Source organism: Ciona intestinalis, unplaced genomic scaffold, assembly GCF_000224145.3.
Source record: "Ciona intestinalis unplaced genomic scaffold, KH HT001174.1, whole genome shotgun sequence".
Classification (NCBI taxonomy): domain Eukaryota; kingdom Metazoa; phylum Chordata; class Ascidiacea; order Phlebobranchia; family Cionidae; genus Ciona; species Ciona intestinalis.
This window is the reverse complement of record NW_004191495.1, coordinates 3,565-22,692: the sequence shown is the minus strand read 5'-3', so window position 1 is coordinate 22,692 and position 19,128 is coordinate 3,565. Positions and strand designations below refer to the sequence as shown.

The 19,128-nt window shown below is 36.4% G+C and overlaps 2 protein-coding genes across 3 annotated transcripts; both read right to left on the bottom strand.

Annotated features, from left to right (window-relative positions):
• Positions 1 to 854: 854 nt before the first annotated feature.
• On the bottom strand, positions 855 to 12,760 carry LOC100177156 (atrial natriuretic peptide receptor 1). Of its 2 annotated transcripts, XM_026840274.1 has the most exons (23): positions 12,279 to 12,759; positions 11,521 to 11,677; positions 11,137 to 11,285; positions 10,631 to 10,806; positions 10,150 to 10,313; positions 9,741 to 9,850; positions 9,346 to 9,448; positions 8,901 to 9,090; positions 7,920 to 8,000; positions 7,428 to 7,562; positions 7,074 to 7,167; positions 6,651 to 6,780; positions 6,249 to 6,320; positions 6,053 to 6,130; positions 5,506 to 5,680; positions 4,971 to 5,129; positions 4,586 to 4,741; positions 3,942 to 4,110; positions 3,416 to 3,562; positions 2,689 to 2,881; positions 2,180 to 2,354; positions 1,402 to 1,500; positions 855 to 1,086 (listed from the first exon to the last, which is right to left on the bottom strand). In XM_026840274.1, the coding sequence occupies exons 1-23, from the start codon at positions 12,689 to 12,691 to the stop codon at positions 920 to 922; spliced, it is 3,492 nt and encodes a 1,163-aa protein (XP_026696075.1). In that variant the 5' UTR covers positions 12,692 to 12,759; the 3' UTR covers positions 855 to 919. The 2 variants fall into 2 exon arrangements, with proteins under 2 accessions (XP_026696075.1, XP_026696076.1); XM_026840275.1 differs by lacking the exons at positions 2,180 to 2,354; positions 2,689 to 2,881 and having other exon boundaries at positions 12,279 to 12,760.
• A 945-nt stretch (positions 12,761 to 13,705) lies between these two features.
• On the bottom strand, positions 13,706 to 19,128 carry LOC100179492 (FAD synthase). The gene is made up of 13 exons (XM_009863711.3): positions 18,803 to 19,128; positions 18,441 to 18,571; positions 17,931 to 18,076; positions 17,466 to 17,614; positions 17,108 to 17,167; positions 16,792 to 16,870; positions 16,275 to 16,429; positions 15,685 to 15,773; positions 15,151 to 15,266; positions 14,798 to 14,899; positions 14,352 to 14,541; positions 14,208 to 14,281; positions 13,706 to 13,897 (listed from the first exon to the last, which is right to left on the bottom strand). The coding sequence occupies exons 1-13, from the start codon at positions 18,924 to 18,926 to the stop codon at positions 13,762 to 13,764; spliced, it is 1,551 nt and encodes a 516-aa protein (XP_009862013.1). The 5' UTR covers positions 18,927 to 19,128; the 3' UTR covers positions 13,706 to 13,761.

Below are 19,128 nucleotides of genomic sequence, written 5' to 3'. Positions count from 1 at the left end.
GTCAATTCCAATTCAACTACAACAAACTATAAACGTCATTGTAAAAGTTTGTACACAACGCCTGGCATAAGTTTGTTTAAATTAAACTAACTCATATAAACATCGATGAGTTATAATACCAACCGTACACCTATTACCTCGTTAACTGCTAACTCAAGTTTCCCGTTGATCTTAATAGAACTGTGGTACCCAGACACGACACGACGACAACTAACTAGGTTCAAACAGGCTGTCGAACAGTTTCGTTGGGCAAGAAAATGCGCTGCGGTTAAAACGAGACCAGCGGCACGAAAGACGGGGGTATTTTGATGACAATTACAACGAATCTTACCGCGATCGTGCCGAAAATAAACGGATGGGGCAACTGTGTACAGAGCTCGGTAAATAATAAGAACGCTGACTGAACTAAAACGTCACATATTCTCCAACACTTGACACACCAATATAAAAATACAGCAAAAAATATACACGAGCAATTCTAATTATTCATATTGCCTGTTGCCCTATTTTAAGGTTTTTTGACTGCATCGTTTCGTGGCGCTTATGAGTTTAAATATCTTAAGTTGTATGTTTATCAGAATCCTGCGGCCCCGGAAAATGCCGGTGGGTTGAAAACACACAGAGAATCACACAACTTTGCCATTGAATCATAAGCAGCTTAACAGCGACACCTCGCGAGCAGATTTAACCAAACTCTGCAACGATTTTAACAAAACCAAAGCAAGTACAATTCAAACACTTTCATCCCTGTAGGACCTCACCCATCTAGAATAAAGAAATACCCAGGTTCACTACAACTAATGGTATTACATACTACCATGTAACTCTAACAAGGTTTGTTCTAACCAACAATATCTCATACATACAACTTGTATTGGCGAATAAACAATCACAGTGTAAGCAGTAACGTCACACGTCATCATACGTCATTAACTGATGACGTATCTAAGGGGTCTTCCCCAAGTAGAAAGTAGGTATCCATCTTTCCCTTTCCTTTCATTTCCACCTCCCCTCTGTGCTGCATGATGAAACTTCCCAACTTATCAAGTAATAACTTGGTTGAAGACGAGAGGTGAATGGAAAGCGCTGTGGGGGGTGGAGTGGTTTATTAAGGGTTAGATGCTTATCCTACTAAGAATAAGTGCATTCAGCACATTTTGTTAAGTTTTACCAATAGTTTTACAAAATACATACATGATGCATAATTAAGTGCATCTATATTGCTGGGTTGGCTACAACAGTGGTTCACAAAGACTTTTAAATGTTTTTGTAAAAGTTAAATCTTTTTCATACTTGCTTATAAAAGTGAGGGAAATGTAATATCGGTATATGTAATACTTGAATTACATATAAAGGTAGATAAACAACTTCACCACAACATTGTTGATTTGTTTAACTTACGTAGCGAGTTTGACTCCATTCTTGAAGCTGTGTTCACTGTATCACCGAACAAACAATATCGAGGCATCTTCAATCCAACAACACCAGCACAACACGAACCTGAATACATGTTATTTGTTTACACACCATGTTCAAACAAAGTTACATACGTGGTAACTTGTAAGCGGGCACGAGGTGTATGAAACAGAACACTCGTGTTATAACAACTGTCTTTGCCCTGCCATGCGAGGATAAATAAGTTACATACATGGTAACTTGTAAGCTGGCACAAGGTGTATGAAACAGAACACTCGTGTTATAACAACTGCCGTTGCCCTACCATGCGAGCATAAATAAGTTACATACGTGGTAACTTGTAAGCTGGCACAAGGTGTATGAAACAGAACACTCGTGTTATAACAACTGTCTTTGCCCTGCCATGCGAGGATAAATAAGTTACATACATGGTAACTTATAAGCGGACACGAGGTGTATGAAACAGAAAACCAGTGTTATAACGAAGATAGAATAAAGTAAGTTACATTCACTCATTCATTCAAGTTATTGTTCATTAACTTGTAAGTGTTTACATATGTCATAAAAACTTTTCGAACAGTTAATCTAAAATATTTAAAAAAACTATAAAAGATCATGTTTGTCCGTGTTACGTATTTCCCCTGTTATATGAATGGGGTTTTACAACATGACTGGGGACCTAAAATGTCGGCCAGAGTTCGCCCAACACCCCACAAGAAGAAGTGCATTTAGATTGTCAAGTATTTTTATAAATAACCCAAACCAGAATGGATTCCAATCCTTAGCTTGAGTTGTTCCTCTGGTCGGTGTCGAACACGGAAACTTGTGACAGCTTTCAACAACGCAAGTGATGTTCGTGCTATCTCAGCTGCGTGGTGGATCCCGTTAGGAACCGGCAACCCCGACACCAACATGTAAGCATCGCCTATTGTTTCTACCTGTGAATATAATATATATATCTTGTTATAAATTTATCATGAAGAATATTTCTTAAACATCATCCTTGCAAATTTGCATCTAACATGAAAGCATTGTCTATTGTTTCTACATGTGAATATAATATACTGTTTCAGTTGATGAATTGATTGTGAAATATATGGGATTGTTTTTAACTATACACACACGATTAAACTTGGAACAATATGTTTGCTTACTGTATAACAGTTTTAACCAATATTTTTGTCTCTGAAAGTTTCACCTTTCAATATTTCTCCTGTTTTAATTAACTTGATCAACAAGAGCATGATCAACTAAATAAAACCACATTCTTACTTTGTAAACATCGAAGTTCTCGATGATAGCATCGAACAAGGTGTAAAGATCGTTCAACATATCGACTACTTGCATGGGACTTGAAGAAGCGGACATGGAAGTGAAACCAACGATATCCGAGAAGAATATCGTCACACTTTCAAAAGCTTCAGCCTCGACTGGAACCCCACGCTTCAACTTGTCAACAACCGATCTGAAAGTTAATATTATTGTTTAATTACAACCAATCTAAATTAACGTTGTTTTGCTGTAAATTCCCTTCTCTTCATTGTTTTAATTATTTTGATCTACATAAAATAATCACCCCCAAAGCAACATACGTATTTATTTGTAAGCTGGCACAAGGTTTGTAAAACAGAACACCCGTGTTATAACGACTGTCGTTCCCCGCCATGCGAGAATAAATAAGTTACATACGTGGTAACTTGTAAGCGGGCACGAGGTGTAGGTAACAGAACACTCGTGTTATAACGACTGTCGTTTTTCCGCCATACCAGGATAAATAAGTTACATACGTGGTTACTCGTAAGCGAGCACGAGGTGTATGAAACAGAACACCTGTGTTATAACGACTGTCGTTGCCCCGCCATGCGAGGATAAATAAGTTCCATACGTGGTGACTTGTAAGTGGTCGCGAGGTGTATGAAACAGTTATTAGGACTGTCTGTTTCTAGCCACGCGAGAATGAAGCAAGTTACATTCATTCATATAAACTACCAACACTCACACAGGTAGCATCTGGTAAAGTAATTCATCAGCTTTACGTTTTTCCTCCAGGTAAGCCGCCGTCCTCTCTTCCACCAATCCTTCCAAGTTGTTCGCATATTGTTCCATACGATGAAGAAGATTCTCAACCAGGTTGCCCCCATTCTCCCTGCAGTGATGCACAATTATTTTCACCATCATTTTGTGTTCATCACTGACACAATTAACCAACTAATACAATATACATTCTCCCTCCAGTAATTTATTCTGTTACATATATTTCATAATGCTGGTTCTTTTATGATGATCAATATTAAAACCAAATCAGGTTGATTTCTTGCAACGCAAATTATTGACAAAGTAAAAGATAAAGGTCATTTTTAAACAAACATTTCTTACATTCATGCTTTGCTGACAAATGCCAGAGGATCTCTTACAGGTTATTTTATTTTAACTAGTTTTTGGATAAATGAAAACACCAGATCAAATTTCACTTCAACAAAAGTTCTTTACAAACAAAAAAAAACAAACATTAGTTTTGAACAAACTTGTTGAATTTCTTGATGATGTCTTTGAGTTGTTGAAAGTCGGGTCGTTCCGATGGATCTTCGGCCCAACACCGTTGCATGAGGAGGCACAGATCATCCGAGAGGATGGAATGATCGAGTAGAGGGCGGAAGTAAGGGTAACACCCGTTGCGAACCTTGGTGATGATACCTGGGATGGGGGGGTTTGATACCAATGTATTATCATAGTATATATTGCCCTGTATTATGTATTACTAATGGTAGGGCATAGTATAATACCAATGTAGAGCTTTACCATAGTATGATGATGTTTAGGATGTGGGGGTGAGTGAGGGGTTCATCATGGGTTGGGATATCACTACCAATGTATTTACACATGACAGGTGTCTTCTTTATTTATTACAATAAATTGTATTACTTATTATATGTATTACCCATATAATTCAAAGTACAGCATTATTTACTTACAAAATACAGCCAATACCCACCAATAGAGGATTCCAATGTTTTGGATCCTACATGGTTTTGTGTACATTGGAATATTTTGTAAAATAATCAACCCAGGGGTGATTACTGAGTTGAAGTGATTGTAGCTGGCTTGTTTAAATACAACCTTCCCCCCAAACCCCCTTCACATACACATGTTACCAATGCCAACCCTTTACCTCTGCCACCAAAATGGATCCCACCCACATAGAACGTTCCTTTCCTCAACGCAATCTCGTGAACGATGATCGCAAAACTATAGACATCTCCTTTCTGGCTTCCGTTAGGTGGGGGTATGGGGCTACGTAGCAACTCAGGGGAAGTCCATAATTTTTCTGGGGTCAGATTTAATTGTTACGGATATAAATATTAACAAAATAATAAAAAGGACAGGTTGAAGTATGGAATGAAAAATAAAGATAATATAGAAAAAATATGTAATAGTTGCAAATAACACATGGATAGGTTGAGCCTTTAAAGATATGTGGATAAATATCGGTGAATGTATAAACAGATACATATTGGTGAATACACATGGGTTAAGAATGTGAACGTTGATCTTACTTTCATAGAAATTATCGGAATCTTCATATTTCGACATCGATCGGAAAGTAGAAAGTCCGTAGTCGGTTATCTTGAGGACGAACCTTGAATCCACGACGCAGTTGCTTGATTTAAGATTTCCATGAGAGTGGATGGGACTGCCGTGTAAGAAACTCATTCCTGGGGATATTTGTGTAGTTTGTGTGGTTGGTGATTAACATACATGGGCCAAAGACCCCCACAAAGGTAGCAGCCTAAAGCCTCGAACCCATAACCCCCAAGCTAGAGACTTTAAAAAGTTTAAGCACAGATTGTTTATTGTTTTGTACTTTAAAATCTTCTCATATATCCTAATTGGTTCCTACATGCCAACTTCTAAGCACACAACCAAATGCCGTCATATGATATGAAGAAGGTGCGTTTTTTTTTTATGCGTTTAATTTTAAACTAGAAATCAACAAACATTTAACTAATTAAACACACCTAAACTGAACATAATAAAACAATGGATCAAATTATCGCACTTATAGTTGCACCGGGTCAACCTCGGTCTTACCTTTCACAATATCATTCATCAATGAAAACCTAAACATCCAATCCAAACGAATTTCATCGTTTTGTAAAATATCCTTTAAACTTCCCTTGGGACAATACTCGGTAAGGACGCAGATACGCGGGTCGAGACACGCACCTTCGAACCTCGTGATGTGATCGTGGGATACGTCGCGCATCTGTGAGTTTAATATAAAGTGCATATGATGGAGTATTTACTGCTGATTAAGGCTATGGACACATTGTGTGTCTCTGGTTATGAGTTTAAAAAAAGGGTTTGATATGATATGCTGTTATAGTGGCGGTTCGAGGTTTGGCACTGCTATGCGTTGGTTGTTGGGCAAGACACTTAACGGTAATTGCTTCAACCCAGTGGTCGTTAATGGATTGTTTAAATGGCAAAATATTCACCCACAAAGTTACTCAGTAACCATTTTGTAATAAAGAGGTAGAAAGACGTACTGTTTTTTTTTTGTTTGTTCTAGAGATTTAAACGGGTGAATATAAAAGAATAGATTGTTATAAACATAAACATCTGATATTATTCGTACATGTTTTAATTCCATGAGAAACTTCTTCGTCAGATCAATCTTGCGGCGACTCATCAGTTTCACCGTCACTAATTTACCCTGGGTGTAAAATATCGGTAATATTTGTTTAAAACTAAAAAACATAAATGTTTTGATTAAATATATTGCTTATGTATGGACATTTCACCATATTGGAGTTATAACTATAAGGTGTCACCTTGTACATGGCGGTTGTCGTGAACGAATGATTAATTTTCTCGCTGATCAGTGAAGCGGCGCTTGTTTTCCTCTGTTTAAAATAAAATGATAAACATTTATTTGTTTGTTATGTGCTGGAACTAATTCAAGGGTTAATTAGTTGTTTTGTCACCCTAGGATAAATATGTTATATTCATCCATTCATATCGATATAAATAGATAGTCTGGTTGTTTTGGGTAATGGGCCGACTCTGGCCTAAATCTTAAGTCCCACAAGAACCTTAACCATTTAAAACTAATTGTTGTCAACTTTATGCAATTAGTCTAAACTAGAATCAAACAATCAAAACAATCAAAGTAACTCTAACCCCTAACCCCAGGGTCTGAACTCCCACCAACAGGGTTTGAACCCCCAACCCACCTTCTTCAAGGATGGGTTAACAGTAGACGATGCATCGCTTTCGCGAACTTCACTTTCATTCATCAAACTTATTTCCCTCCAATGAACTCTCCATAGCTGGCTCTCCAACTCTTTCTTAAGAAGATATTTCCTAGATATCAAGTTAAAGATATCGTGATTGAATGTGATATTTAAGATGATGGTTCTTAATATTAGTTGGGCAGAATAAAGTGATTATTGCCTGAACCAGTGTTACAGGTTTGAAGTGTAATTAATATATTGTGGGTTTCCACTTTTTATTCGACATTTTTCCTTAAGAGTTTTATTCGTAGCAGGTTTTAACGACTGTCGTATTGCTGCTAATTCCCTTCTTTTTGTTGTTTTAATTAATTTGATCTTAGCTATCGTATTCGACGAAATAAATAATATTTATGTAACAAACACCTGTATGTTGTGACACACACGACAGCTGAAACTGCGGAGAAACAAACGAGCGAAACCACGGTAACGATGGTGAAGTACGTTTGGTCGTTCGTCTCTATAACATGAGTGCGAATTAATGTAACAAATATATAAATATGGTTTGTTTATAACATTTAGGAATAGATTTATGTTTATATTGATACCTTTCCTCTTGTAATTTTGTATTTATTGTTTATAAATGGTTCAATTTAAAATCAATGAATCAAGTACATTCATTTGTTAAACAAATTATAATGAAAAGTTTAATGATATTCAATGAAATATAAATGTATCGTATTTTTTATTCTCATCAAATCAATCAAAGATATATTTGACCTTTCAGACACTTCTCCTCCATGAACCCACATTTGGGGATATCCAGTGGAGGGGAACCCCCCGGCCAATGCGATGACGTTTCCTCAACATAGATATCATATTCACCATAATACCGACCAACACTTCGGAAGCGTCCTGAACGAGGGAATTCAAAATATAAATGGTGATGTTTGGCGCTACGGCACACTGGTTAATGTGTCTAGTTTTAAACTAGAGGATACAGGTTCAAGGCCTGTTGTTGCTACCATTGTGGGCGTATGTGTCCTTGGGCAAAAACATGAAATAAAATCTTGCTGGAATAAATGTTTTAATTTACAGACAATAAGTTACTTTTATTCAATATTAATGAACATTTTTGTATTGAAATTACCAAAAGTTACCCGCCCAAAAAATTGTTAAAAATCTAACGCTTTGAGTTAAAAAAGATCACTTGACTTCAATTCGTTTTCTACTAAAATGGAATCTAAAATATTATTGTATTAAACGGCTCACCTTGAATGGGATCTAAGTCCAAAACTACAAAGTCAAGAAGTCGGTCGCCATTTTGGTCGATGATAACTTCCCCCATCACCCCTGTTATAAATGGGTGGGGGATTATTACAACTCTATTAAGAATTAAATTATTTTTTTTATTTCATTTGTTACAAACATACTTAGTTTAATGAAATATCAAGATATTATGTTTGTGATGTTTTGATTTTAGGAAATGTTGTGTTCGAATTTAAAATAAATTTAAATTTCTGTGTTCTATATTAAATAAAATATCTCGACAAAGTTAAAGGTTTTTAAAAAGTTACTTTGGACAAATTGAGACGTTTTAACGTTGAGGTCACTTAAGGTCAAACTTTGTTAAAACTCGAGCCTAAAATTTCATGGTTGGGGATGCAAAGGTCACCACCTTTGGTGCGATGGTGTCTTGGGTGGAAACAACTTTCACACAATTACTGGGTTTGTTACAAAACAAATGGAGTGAAATAAGTGGTTATGACATCACAGTGGGTTGAGTGGTTATAACACGGCATCGCAAAGAGGTAAAAATGAACATGGTTTTGAATTTTAGGTTTTTAGTTTTGTAAGTGAAAGGGGGGTTAAACAACAAACACGATACCACCATATAATATGTAAATTAAGTTTAATACGATTCAAATTTAACAGGAATTATTAAGTAAGACCATTAAGACAATACACATATGGCAGTCATATAAACAGAACAAAATGACTTTATTTTCAAGTGTTACGGTTTAATACAAAAAAAGTAAATATATCATATTATTGTGTATGGTTGTTATGTTTATATTGTCCTAAAATACACACACTTCTAATACACAAAATCCAATCAACTACAAATAAGTTACATATGTGTTGTCGTTGCCCCCCCACACAAGAATAAACAAGTCACATTTATTCATTTAACCAACTTGAGTGAAGACAATTGTATCAAATATATTAAATGAATCGCATTCATTCAAATACCTTGAAACCTTTTATTTATGATATATTTTTCCAACAACGTCGTTCCATTAGGGAACAGGTTCCGATGTGTGGAGTGACATAATGGGTGAAGTTGGTTGGAGGTCGAGGTCTGGTTGTTGCTCAGTGTTGAGTTAAGTACGTCAGCGAGAATCAGTAACGTATCATGGAAATACGCAGGGTACTTGTTTTTCTAGAGGGGGGGTGTTTAAAGGTTGAATTGATTCAGATTTAAACTGAAAGTGTTTAGACCTTAATATTCTGTTTGAGTGATTTTACTTTTGGTGGGTGAATTATTTTAAGAGTTGCTCTTAATATTTTACTGAAGGCCGATTTGAATTAAAATCAATTCGGATAATTAAGTTTTAGTTACTGTTAAATATAACTAATGTATTGCCATGAAAAACAACTGGTATATCAACATGAAAACAACTTTACTTCATCTTACCATGAAATATTCGTGCTTTGTTTCCACTTTAAAGTTTTCCATCTCAAGTTTCATCATTGAATCAACAGCTTGTGATCGCTCAACGTCGGATAACGATCTTTCCCTGCAATAACATGGACCTTATGCTCGCTGTCGAGTTATAATACGGGTGTTTTGTTGCAAACACCTCATGCTCGCTGTCAACTGTTAACATAGAGTAAGTTGGGGTAAGATGGGACATGTTTTGATTCTCTTTTATCACCCCAATGGTAAACAAAGATTATTTACAGAATTAGATAATTGTATTCTCAAAAAAGAAGAGTGTTGTTAATTGTTTAAAACATGATTGGGAAATATGGGATATTATGTGCTGAAGGCGTCCCATCTTACCCCACAGTAATACACACCAACCCCACCTATCAAGTTCCATCAATACATCATCCACGAACTTAAGATATCTATGTGAGTGATCGAGTGGGAGGGTAATGATTAGAGACGATTCAAGAACTTCGCGGAGGTTAAGATCCTGTTATGAAGGAGGGGGGGTTATTGTGGGTGTTTGGACACTCGAAGCTAAATGTATTGCTTGGCGTTTCACTTCAGTTTAATTCCACCAGCACTGTTATAGTAATTAATACGCCTACTCCTTACCAAGAAGATATTACTTTTTACAGAAATAACGCAACATTAGGTTTAGGTTTGGGTTCAACATCCACGCTTTTTAACCAAAGCCAGTTTTTAATAACTGTTGTCTTTTGTTAATTCCCTACTCTTTGTTTGAATATAATCTTCACTATTCAAATAGATAAACATTATGTTCCTTACATTAACCTCCTGTCCATTCTCATCTTTATAAACCCACGGTGTTGCTCCAAGTTTGTTCTCGAGGTCGATAATAATGTAAGCGAAGTCCGATGTTGGATGTTGATGAAGGTACGCGGCCGTGAGAATCTTCCTCACGATGATGTCATCAGCACTTATTAGGAGGACTTGTGGTGGAAATGGGAACAAAATGTTAATCTTGAATTGGTTGCACCACTTTTCACAGGTGTTTATATAAGTTAAGTTCTTTTAGATCAACACTTAGTTTTAACAGATGGTTTAAATTGATAACATCGTTAATTTAATGATCACCTTCAATACAAACATTGTGGCCCATATATATATATATATCAGGTAAAACGTTTTTATTTTAAACTGAAACCGTCTTAAGTTGGAAGTTAAAAATTTCCAATAAACGTTTGAGAATAAAGACAATCGTTTCATATATATGGACTGGTATGTTTATGTTGAAACAACAACTTACTTCGGCTGTAAGCTTTCACATTGAACATCAAACTATCAAAGTTGATCGGTTCCCCCATGTTTGGTGGGTTATATTCATTAAACTCAGCCACCCTGGTTTGGTGCATGTTTACCCCGGTGATCTTCTTTGTTACCACGGCAAATATTCCTTCAGCGATAAAGTAATGATTCCTTGAGCTGGAAGGGGGGAGGGGGTTGTTCAGTGTATGTTATTAACTTATTTATCCTCGCATGGCGGGGCAACAATAGTCGTTATAACACGGGTGTTCTGTTTCATACACCTTGTGTCTGCTGGCAAGTTATAACAATGAAATTAATTAAAACAATGAAGAGAAGGGAATTAGCGGCAAAACAACAGTCAATAAAACACGCTGTGGGTAAAACTACTTAAAGTTCCAGATAAACGCGATGCTGCCAAACCTGAAACAGGATACAATAAACACAGTAAGCTGTAAATAATTAATCAGAATAATTTATAAAAATAGAAAACCTTGGTCCGAACCTCACCTCTTATCTAATTCATCATCAAATATTTCGTTCACCGTGTTCGTCCAGTTGTAATACCGCAGTATCGCCGACACGCAATCACCCACCTTCACGGCTGCAAGCCCCGTCCTTATCATTACGTTGGCTGTCGATTCGTGTTCATCTGGAAGCTGTGGTTTTCGGTTAGGGAAATACCCAGCAGGGGACTTTGTTAAACATAAAGTGGTCAATGAATATTTTTAACTTTGTTTATTTTGTATTGAGTGGACGTATGGATAAAAATGCGTCATCGTGACGTAACTGACACAAGGCGTATAGAACAGAACACCTGTGTTATACGACTGTCTTTGCTGCCCCACCATGCCGGTTTAAATAGATCACTTCTATCATTAAACAAAGTCTCACCCTCAACACATATGAAATAGCTCCTGGTGTTAACGTAAGTACATTCCAATGAGCCGTGAACGACATAACACGTGACACCGAGTAAGCGTCAACCGGTCCAATCATGGCCGCCATCCCGTCCTTTATCATCGCGTCTACCGAAGCTATTTGCGATAATCTAAACAAATATGATTATACTTGTATGAAAGCAAGGGCCAAAAGAACTGTGGGGTAAGATGGAATATCGTTATAGAAACTAGATCCCATATTTCCTGGTTGCGTTTTTAACAACGCTCCTTTGGAGTCGAGGGGTGTGGTTATATAATTTCGTGAATATTCTTTGTTTACTACAAAATGGGACGATGACAACATGTCCCATACTACCCCACTATTATGCATGACCAGTACGTGTTAAATAGATTCCCTTAACTATGTTGTTGCCGCCAAACATATTATGAGTCTGAAATACATTTTGATGGTTGTTTGTTTTGTGATTTTATCTATAATAAGATTATAATGGACACTTGTGAGCAACGTCGCATGCATTATGGAGCCAGGTCTATATTTATAGCGTGGTCATGTATAGTTAACGCCTGTCTCGGGTTGTTTAAATTGTCAACCATACAGAAAAACAATCACCCACAAAGTTACACGAGGTGTATGAAACAGAACGCCCGTGTTATAAATAAATTGCATCCATGCATTATGTTCGATTCCATACAAACATCGACAACCAAAGGGTCCCGGGTTCGAGCCCAGGTCGCGTTATTTAATATTACCTTGATGAAGTTCTACCCACAGCATTGCCCGAATCATGATATTGAAGGTTGATGTTGAAGTCTTCAAGTAGCGGGGAGTTGCGTAATGTCTTCAACGCTACAGTGAGGGCTGGCTTCACGAAGATATAAGACCAAGGGTAGGCGTGGTATTTATCCATGGTTTGTATGGGTGGGGGGTCGGGGTGGGTGATATCGTCGTAAGAGGGGCTTTCCCATGGACCCCCAAAGGTGTTGTCATAGTCACCATCATTATGGGATGCATGGTTGTCATGGTAACTTGAAGCCAAATGTTCCAATGCATTGATACCAGGAACCATCACTGTGACGTTTATATCCCTTATTGATGACGTCACTTGTAACAATGACACGCAAATACCGAAAACGCGAAAACTCGTTGAACCGATATACGTCATAATAACACTTTCTTTCGTAACAATTGAAGCATCACCTGCGTTGCCAAAAACTGCGATAAAAAGTTTTTAAAATTAAAAAAAATATTTTTCTATAAAAAATGTCGCTCAAATTAAAGTAAATAATATTAAATATTATAACAACTTAAACTATCCTGAAAACTTTCGATTCTAAACTTTACAACAATATACGTAAACCTTTATGACATCACAAACACACACGTCTGCCGCCGCTTCAACCAACTGCTGACTGTGACGAAACAAACGAAGAACTGTGAAAGCCATTAGCGTGGCTCGCGTAGCGGTTTACGTTCATGGTAATTGACCTAATTCCGACAATGGTTTAAATTAAATCATGTTTGTTGCAGAACAATCGTACAACTATGACGTCATTATTACTATTCTAGAGTTTACAATTTATGATGATAATATCAATTATTCCGTTACTTCCGCTACCAGGCGAAAAATGGTATTTTGGCCTCTCCGGTATAAACCATGGCCTATCAAAAAGTCATGTCTTATAACAATATAATACTGTGGGGTAAGACGGGACACCTTTAGCACATAATACCTAAATATCCTGATCGAGTTTTAAACAATTAACAACGGTCTATGGGAGTCGTGAGGATACGGTTTTATAATTCTTTGAGTGTTCTTCGTTTACTATCAAACGGGACGAGAAAGCAGAATTAAAAGGTGTCCCATCTTCCCCCACCCTACGATAACATCAGCTTGTTTTATAATTTAGAATGGTCATCAACATAATTATGGAATTTCCTATGCATCAACACATTGTGACGTCACAAACCACCTGTGACGTATTAACCGCACAAACCGACGAACGCTGGATGTACCTTTGCGGATGATTGTTTTTATGTATGGCTGATAAATTAGACAACCCATTAGTGACCACTGGGGTTGGAGAAATTGCCTTTAAATGTTATTTACCAGGACGAACCTCGAACCCAGTACGTTTTAAAAAATTTCAAACAACTGATCTTATATTCCACAATTCCCTTGTTTAACTTGAATTAATTTATTGCTTTGATAAAAGTAATTATTGCATAGATAAATCACAGTCGTCCATTCCTTTCCAAGTCTCCATCTTGTAAAGTATAAGCGGGCAAATACATTGAACTGCCATGTATATTGGTGGTCAGCAACTTCTTGTTGCGTTCGGTTTTATCGCGACTTCCCAAACTCGTGTATCTGGTCAACAATAAACATTAATACAAAGATTAATAAGATTAAACTGGCGCCGTGGTACAGTGGTTGGAGCGTCTGCCTCTAACCCAGGGGACACAGGTTCAAGGCTCACCACTGCTACTATTATGACCGTGTGTAACTTTGGGCAAGAGAATATACACTAACTATATTAGGAACCACAATATTTAATAAAACATCCTAATATATACATTAGTAGATATACTCCTGAAGGAGATTTCCATTCGTTCATATTACAATATTAATAGAGAAATATATTCCTATATAAACAATACATCACCCACACCCAACTTACCCCTTATCATACAACACACAATATGGAAGATAAAGTTTCCTCATGAATTTCCAAACATCGTGGTACGTCCAGTGCTACAAATGTAATGGCATCATTGTTACATATATAATATATTTTTGGAAATCTTAGAAAATTTAAACCCACCAATAGCGGGTTGACTCTCATAAACCTCGGCCAATCAGAATCCGTCATCGTGAACGAGGATAAATCCATAGAATGTGGGTCGCTACATCGAGTTCCCATGACAACAGCTTTTATGGATGGGTGGTCACGCTTCAATGCTTCCAATGCTTGCTTCATATCGCCCGTCATCGTGGTGAGGTGGAATTTGTATCTGGGGTGGTGGTAATATACAACATAATCATCATAAACTCTATTCTATATGGGTGAGGTCCTACAGTGAGGCATATCATGGGACCTGGGATTTAGGTCAGAGTTGGTCTATTACCCCAACACCCGCTCATAACACATTCCTAAGAAACGAATCTAACTTATTGGTTTAAATGTTTACTGAATAATACAGAAAATTCCAGAGTTGCCTGCCCTCCCTGCCACCCCAGGTTTAGCTACACTGCATTACAATCACCAACCTGATGACGGAACTCTCCATGAACTGTTCAACTTCCTCGAATGGATATTTATCCTTGATGTACAAAGCTTTGAAGTTTGTTGGGTTGATCTCAATACCTGCTCTGTTGGATATTGTTCAATAAATTAGAAACTTTATTATTTTCGTGGCCAACGACAACCGTTATAACACAGGTTTTCTGTTTCATACACCTCATGCCCGCTTACGAGTTACCATGTATTTAACTTTGTGGATGATTGTTTTTTGGGTTACGTTAAAGCAAAAATTAAGTGTCTTACACACCCACAATGGTAGCAGCATTGAGCCTCAAACACAGATCATAGACAATCACCCAGGCCAGCATAACCCACCCACCTACACAGGGCAGCGTGATACAAATGCAACAACGCAGTACAATCCTTCCCTCCATTAAAACCAACACATATTTCATGAGGTTCATACTTGCGTAAGGTTTCTTCTAAAACTTCCAACTAAATGAACGAATAGTAAGGATTATGATGTCATACATAAGTAACACTGATAACTTGTTTAATTGGATTCTTCACATTTTAAGATATTTTAACAGGAATGTCCAAGCTCTCCTAAAAAAATAACTAGATATTACATGCGGACAAATTGTACTAGGCATAATATAAACAACTTTATATAGATATATCACAGCTGTGTTTTTAATGCGATAAATTTCAGAAGAATAGAAATGTTTGTTTAATTTTCTTTTTTTAAAAAGAGCGGGACTCGTACCACCCACATACCATAGATTAAAGTGCAATTGTTTGAGGTTACAGTTGTGATTTGAGGTTTCAGATCAATTTTAATATATAGATAGACCACATAGATACATGATTGTTGCAAGTAATTATAAACTGCACAACCACCACGTATACTCACTGATGATTTAACTTTATGCCACAACATTGATTGAAAGTTTGTTGCATTGATGTCTCCACCATTCAACGATACAGGATCCAACACATAGTCTGTGAATAATGTTTGTGTTAATCTAAATTTCATTATGATGTCATAGGTGCATTAACCAGTGAACATTACAACCAATATTCGTTTTGTTTCACAGGATTGTGTGTCGAACTATCTTTGCCCTGACTAACAAGCAAACTAGTCACATGCGTATCTTCTATTCAAACGTATATAATCAGCCTGGGTGTTGGGGTAATGGGCCAACTCTGGCATAAATCCCACGTCCCATGGCGAGCCTCCTTGTGGGACCTCACCCATATAGGATAAAATTCCTCCCCATTTTTTTAGTTCTTTGTTAAATCGCATTATAATATGATTTCAATATTTTCTAATACACAAACGTTACTTTAATTAACAGTTGAAACACAACATGAGCAAACTTATTCTGCTGTGAAAATGTTTGGCATCTATTATAATGTCATTGGTTAACATATTTATAAATGTCACAGTAACATATTATTATCTAACACACAAATGGGATTGAAAACCCAACAGTAACATACTTAGTAAGATCCGATCACTTGGCAAGCGCATATGTAAATATTGAGTGGCGGCGTCAACCACTTCATGGTTGAGCGATTCCAATACAATCCGAACCTTGTAATAATTATTCGACCAATCAGGGTAAGATCCAATGTTTAAACCCGCGTGCTTGAATCTGGGGGGGGGGGGTTGATTGTTAACAATAGTTTATAAAATATGGGCAGGTGTAATTAGAAGATCGTGGGAATGTGTGGTTCGGAGGACTCACTTTACATTTAGTAGTTTGATCGTTGTGTAGTTGGAACCAAAATCTATAAAACTGGAGACCTGATTTTATTAAAAAATTAAGAAACGTGGTATCCATGTTCTGGCCTTGTTACAACATTATTTCATGCCATCATTATATTGTCATTATGTCCGTTTGTGGAAGTGATTTGAAAACTTCTTGAGCATTAAAATATAAAGATTTAATTGTTGCAGATGACGCATAATGTTAAACTATGAACTATATATTGTTGATAAAATTAAACATCTTACTCGTCCACACAGTTTTGTAAAACCTCAGCAATTTCCGTTTCCAAACAATTAACCAGAATTTCTTTCGTTGAAAACTTATCTGAGAAATTTAAACAAAATTAATGGTATCATAAAATTAATTAGTTAAAATAAAAAAGGTTATAACATTACATAGCTAATATAAATTTATTTCTTTGAATGCAATACCAAGGGTCTGATTAAAACATCAAAAAGAATTAGCAGCAAAACGAAAGTTGTTAAAACACGCCAATAGTAAAAACTACCCATGTAAAAATGTCAAACAAAAGCGTTATTGTCAATAAACCAACAACCTCACCTTCAGTTTTGAACAAATGTTGCAAACTTGTGAAGAGTCTTTGAAGTAGGACAGGAATTCCTTGAAAGAAAGTTCATGTTTGGATATTGTGATTCATTGTGACACATACAGCATATTTGCAATGTAGTCTGACAAGTACATTAGTATCATCTTTCATAGAGACATATGAAAGCAGTCTAGCTGTTGGGGTAATCGGCCAATTCCCAACAAAGACCCCACCCATCTACTTAACACTGTGGTGAATTCCATACCATATCTTATTATTGATTGTGAAATCATTAAGTTTCATCAAAAGATGATTTTTATAAAAAAAAGTGAAAAAGTATTTAAAACAATACAATAAATAAATGTTAGAAACCTGGGAAAACATAGATATTGTTGACAGCGATCAACGGGAATTTTAGTTTTTCTTTTTTAACGGGGTCGACCCCAAAGTGAAGTTGTGAGGTTTCGGGAACATGAGCGAGTTTCAATTGCGGGGAGTTTAAATCTTTCACCCCAAAGTATCTGCAATTCATAGTTGGAATATCATTCATGGTTTTTATGAAAGCTGGCATTGAATGTCGAAACATCCATACAATAAAATAAGTTTAGCAACTTTATTCAAATTATATTCTACCTGGTGGTTTGTATACACATTATTATCAAAAAATAAAATTAAAAGTTTCAGACAAAACACCTGTATTTACTTGGTTTATGAATGGACAAACTATTAACAGAAAACTTTATTTATGATTATGCAAGTTTTAAATTACTGAAAATAAAGAAAACAAAAGAAAGAAAAAAAGGGAACTAATATAATGACGATATTTGTTGAATTTACTTTTCGCATAATTCCACCAACGTTGGGTGTGGGTGGATTGTGACATCACAAGCGCGTGCCACACCCTCCAGTGTGACATCATCATGGGTGGGTCCGATGCCACCCGATGTTAAAACCATATCATAATCCGATGAAAACTTTCTCACCTAAGCATGTTATGAGTTTTAATTAAAGTTGTAATTTAGCGTTAAACTATATACGAGTAAAACTGCTTTAAAAAGATTAAGCTACAATTTTGCATTAAATTTAAATTTAGTGACATTGATAAAATACAGTTACACTTATAGTTGTTAAACATAGGGAACCTCATTGATTAATGTGGTGAATGCAATATACTTTGGCTCTGCTTGTTTGTATAGACACCTAACAGCAGGGTCAAAGCTGGAGTGACATTGTTAAAATACAGTTACACTCATAGTTGTCAAACATAGGGAACCTCATTGATTAATGTGGTGAATGCAATATACTTTGACTCTTTTATTGTTGATCGATTACAAATAAAATACGAACCTCAACAGCAATCTCATCAACATTATCCCCAATCACTGAAATCTTTCGCACATTAACCCCCAACTTATGCAAGGATTGAGATAAATAAACGGAGTTTGTGTCTTGGGTTTGTCCTTTCAATATTTCATCACCTTAAACAAAAGTTAGTTTAAACATAGGTTTTGGTTGGTTTTGTCATTTATATTCTCGTGGGTGGGAACTTGAGTGACTTATCAATGGTTGCCACTCCCATGCCCACAGTCAAGTTGCTGAAGCTATTGTAGTGTGTGGATAAGCAGACATGACTTTTGGTTGGTTTGGTCATTTATATCCTCGTTTGTGGGAACTTGAGTGACTTATTTTTATATCAATAACTAACTTACCTATTATTAGAATCCCCGCAGTTCGTGACATGTTGTAGTGATTGACGCAGGTGTGCAAACGATTTAAACACAAATGTTTAGTCTTCGTAAACTTTTCGCATAAACCAGTTGTTATAATGCGCATTTCAAGAATTAAACAAAATATTTAAAAACATTATTTGCTTTCTTTGACTACTCACCACTGAAATTTGTAAAATATAGTCACGTGTTATGTTAATTGTAACGTCATATACACACATAATGCTCGTATTCGAGTTTTTAAATATTCTAGAATTCTGCCATAATGCCAGATTAATTACGTCATTCAAACAGTGCTGCCAGTCAAA

Coding starts and splice junctions, on each gene's coding strand:
- LOC100177156 (XM_026840274.1), bottom strand. CDS start 12,691: ATGACGTATATCGGTTCAACGAGTTTTCGCGTTTTCGGTATTTGCGTG. Junction 8,001..8,900: donor CATAAATAAAAGGTTTCAAG/GTATTTGAATGA, acceptor CATTTATAACAG/GGGTGATGGGGGAAGTTATC. Junction 4,742..4,970: donor TTCCGATAATTTCTATGAAA/GTAAGATCAACG, acceptor ATCTGACCCCAG/AAAAATTATGGACTTCCCCT.
- LOC100179492 (XM_009863711.3), bottom strand. CDS start 18,926: ATGCGCATTATAACAACTGGTTTATGCGAAAAGTTTACGAAGACTAAA. Junction 17,168..17,465: donor CAATATCTATGTTTTCCCAG/GTTTCTAACATT, acceptor CTTTCTTTCAAG/GAATTCCTGTCCTACTTCAA. Junction 14,542..14,797: donor ATGGAGAGTTCCGTCATCAG/GTTGGTGATTGT, acceptor CCACCACCCCAG/ATACAAATTCCACCTCACCA.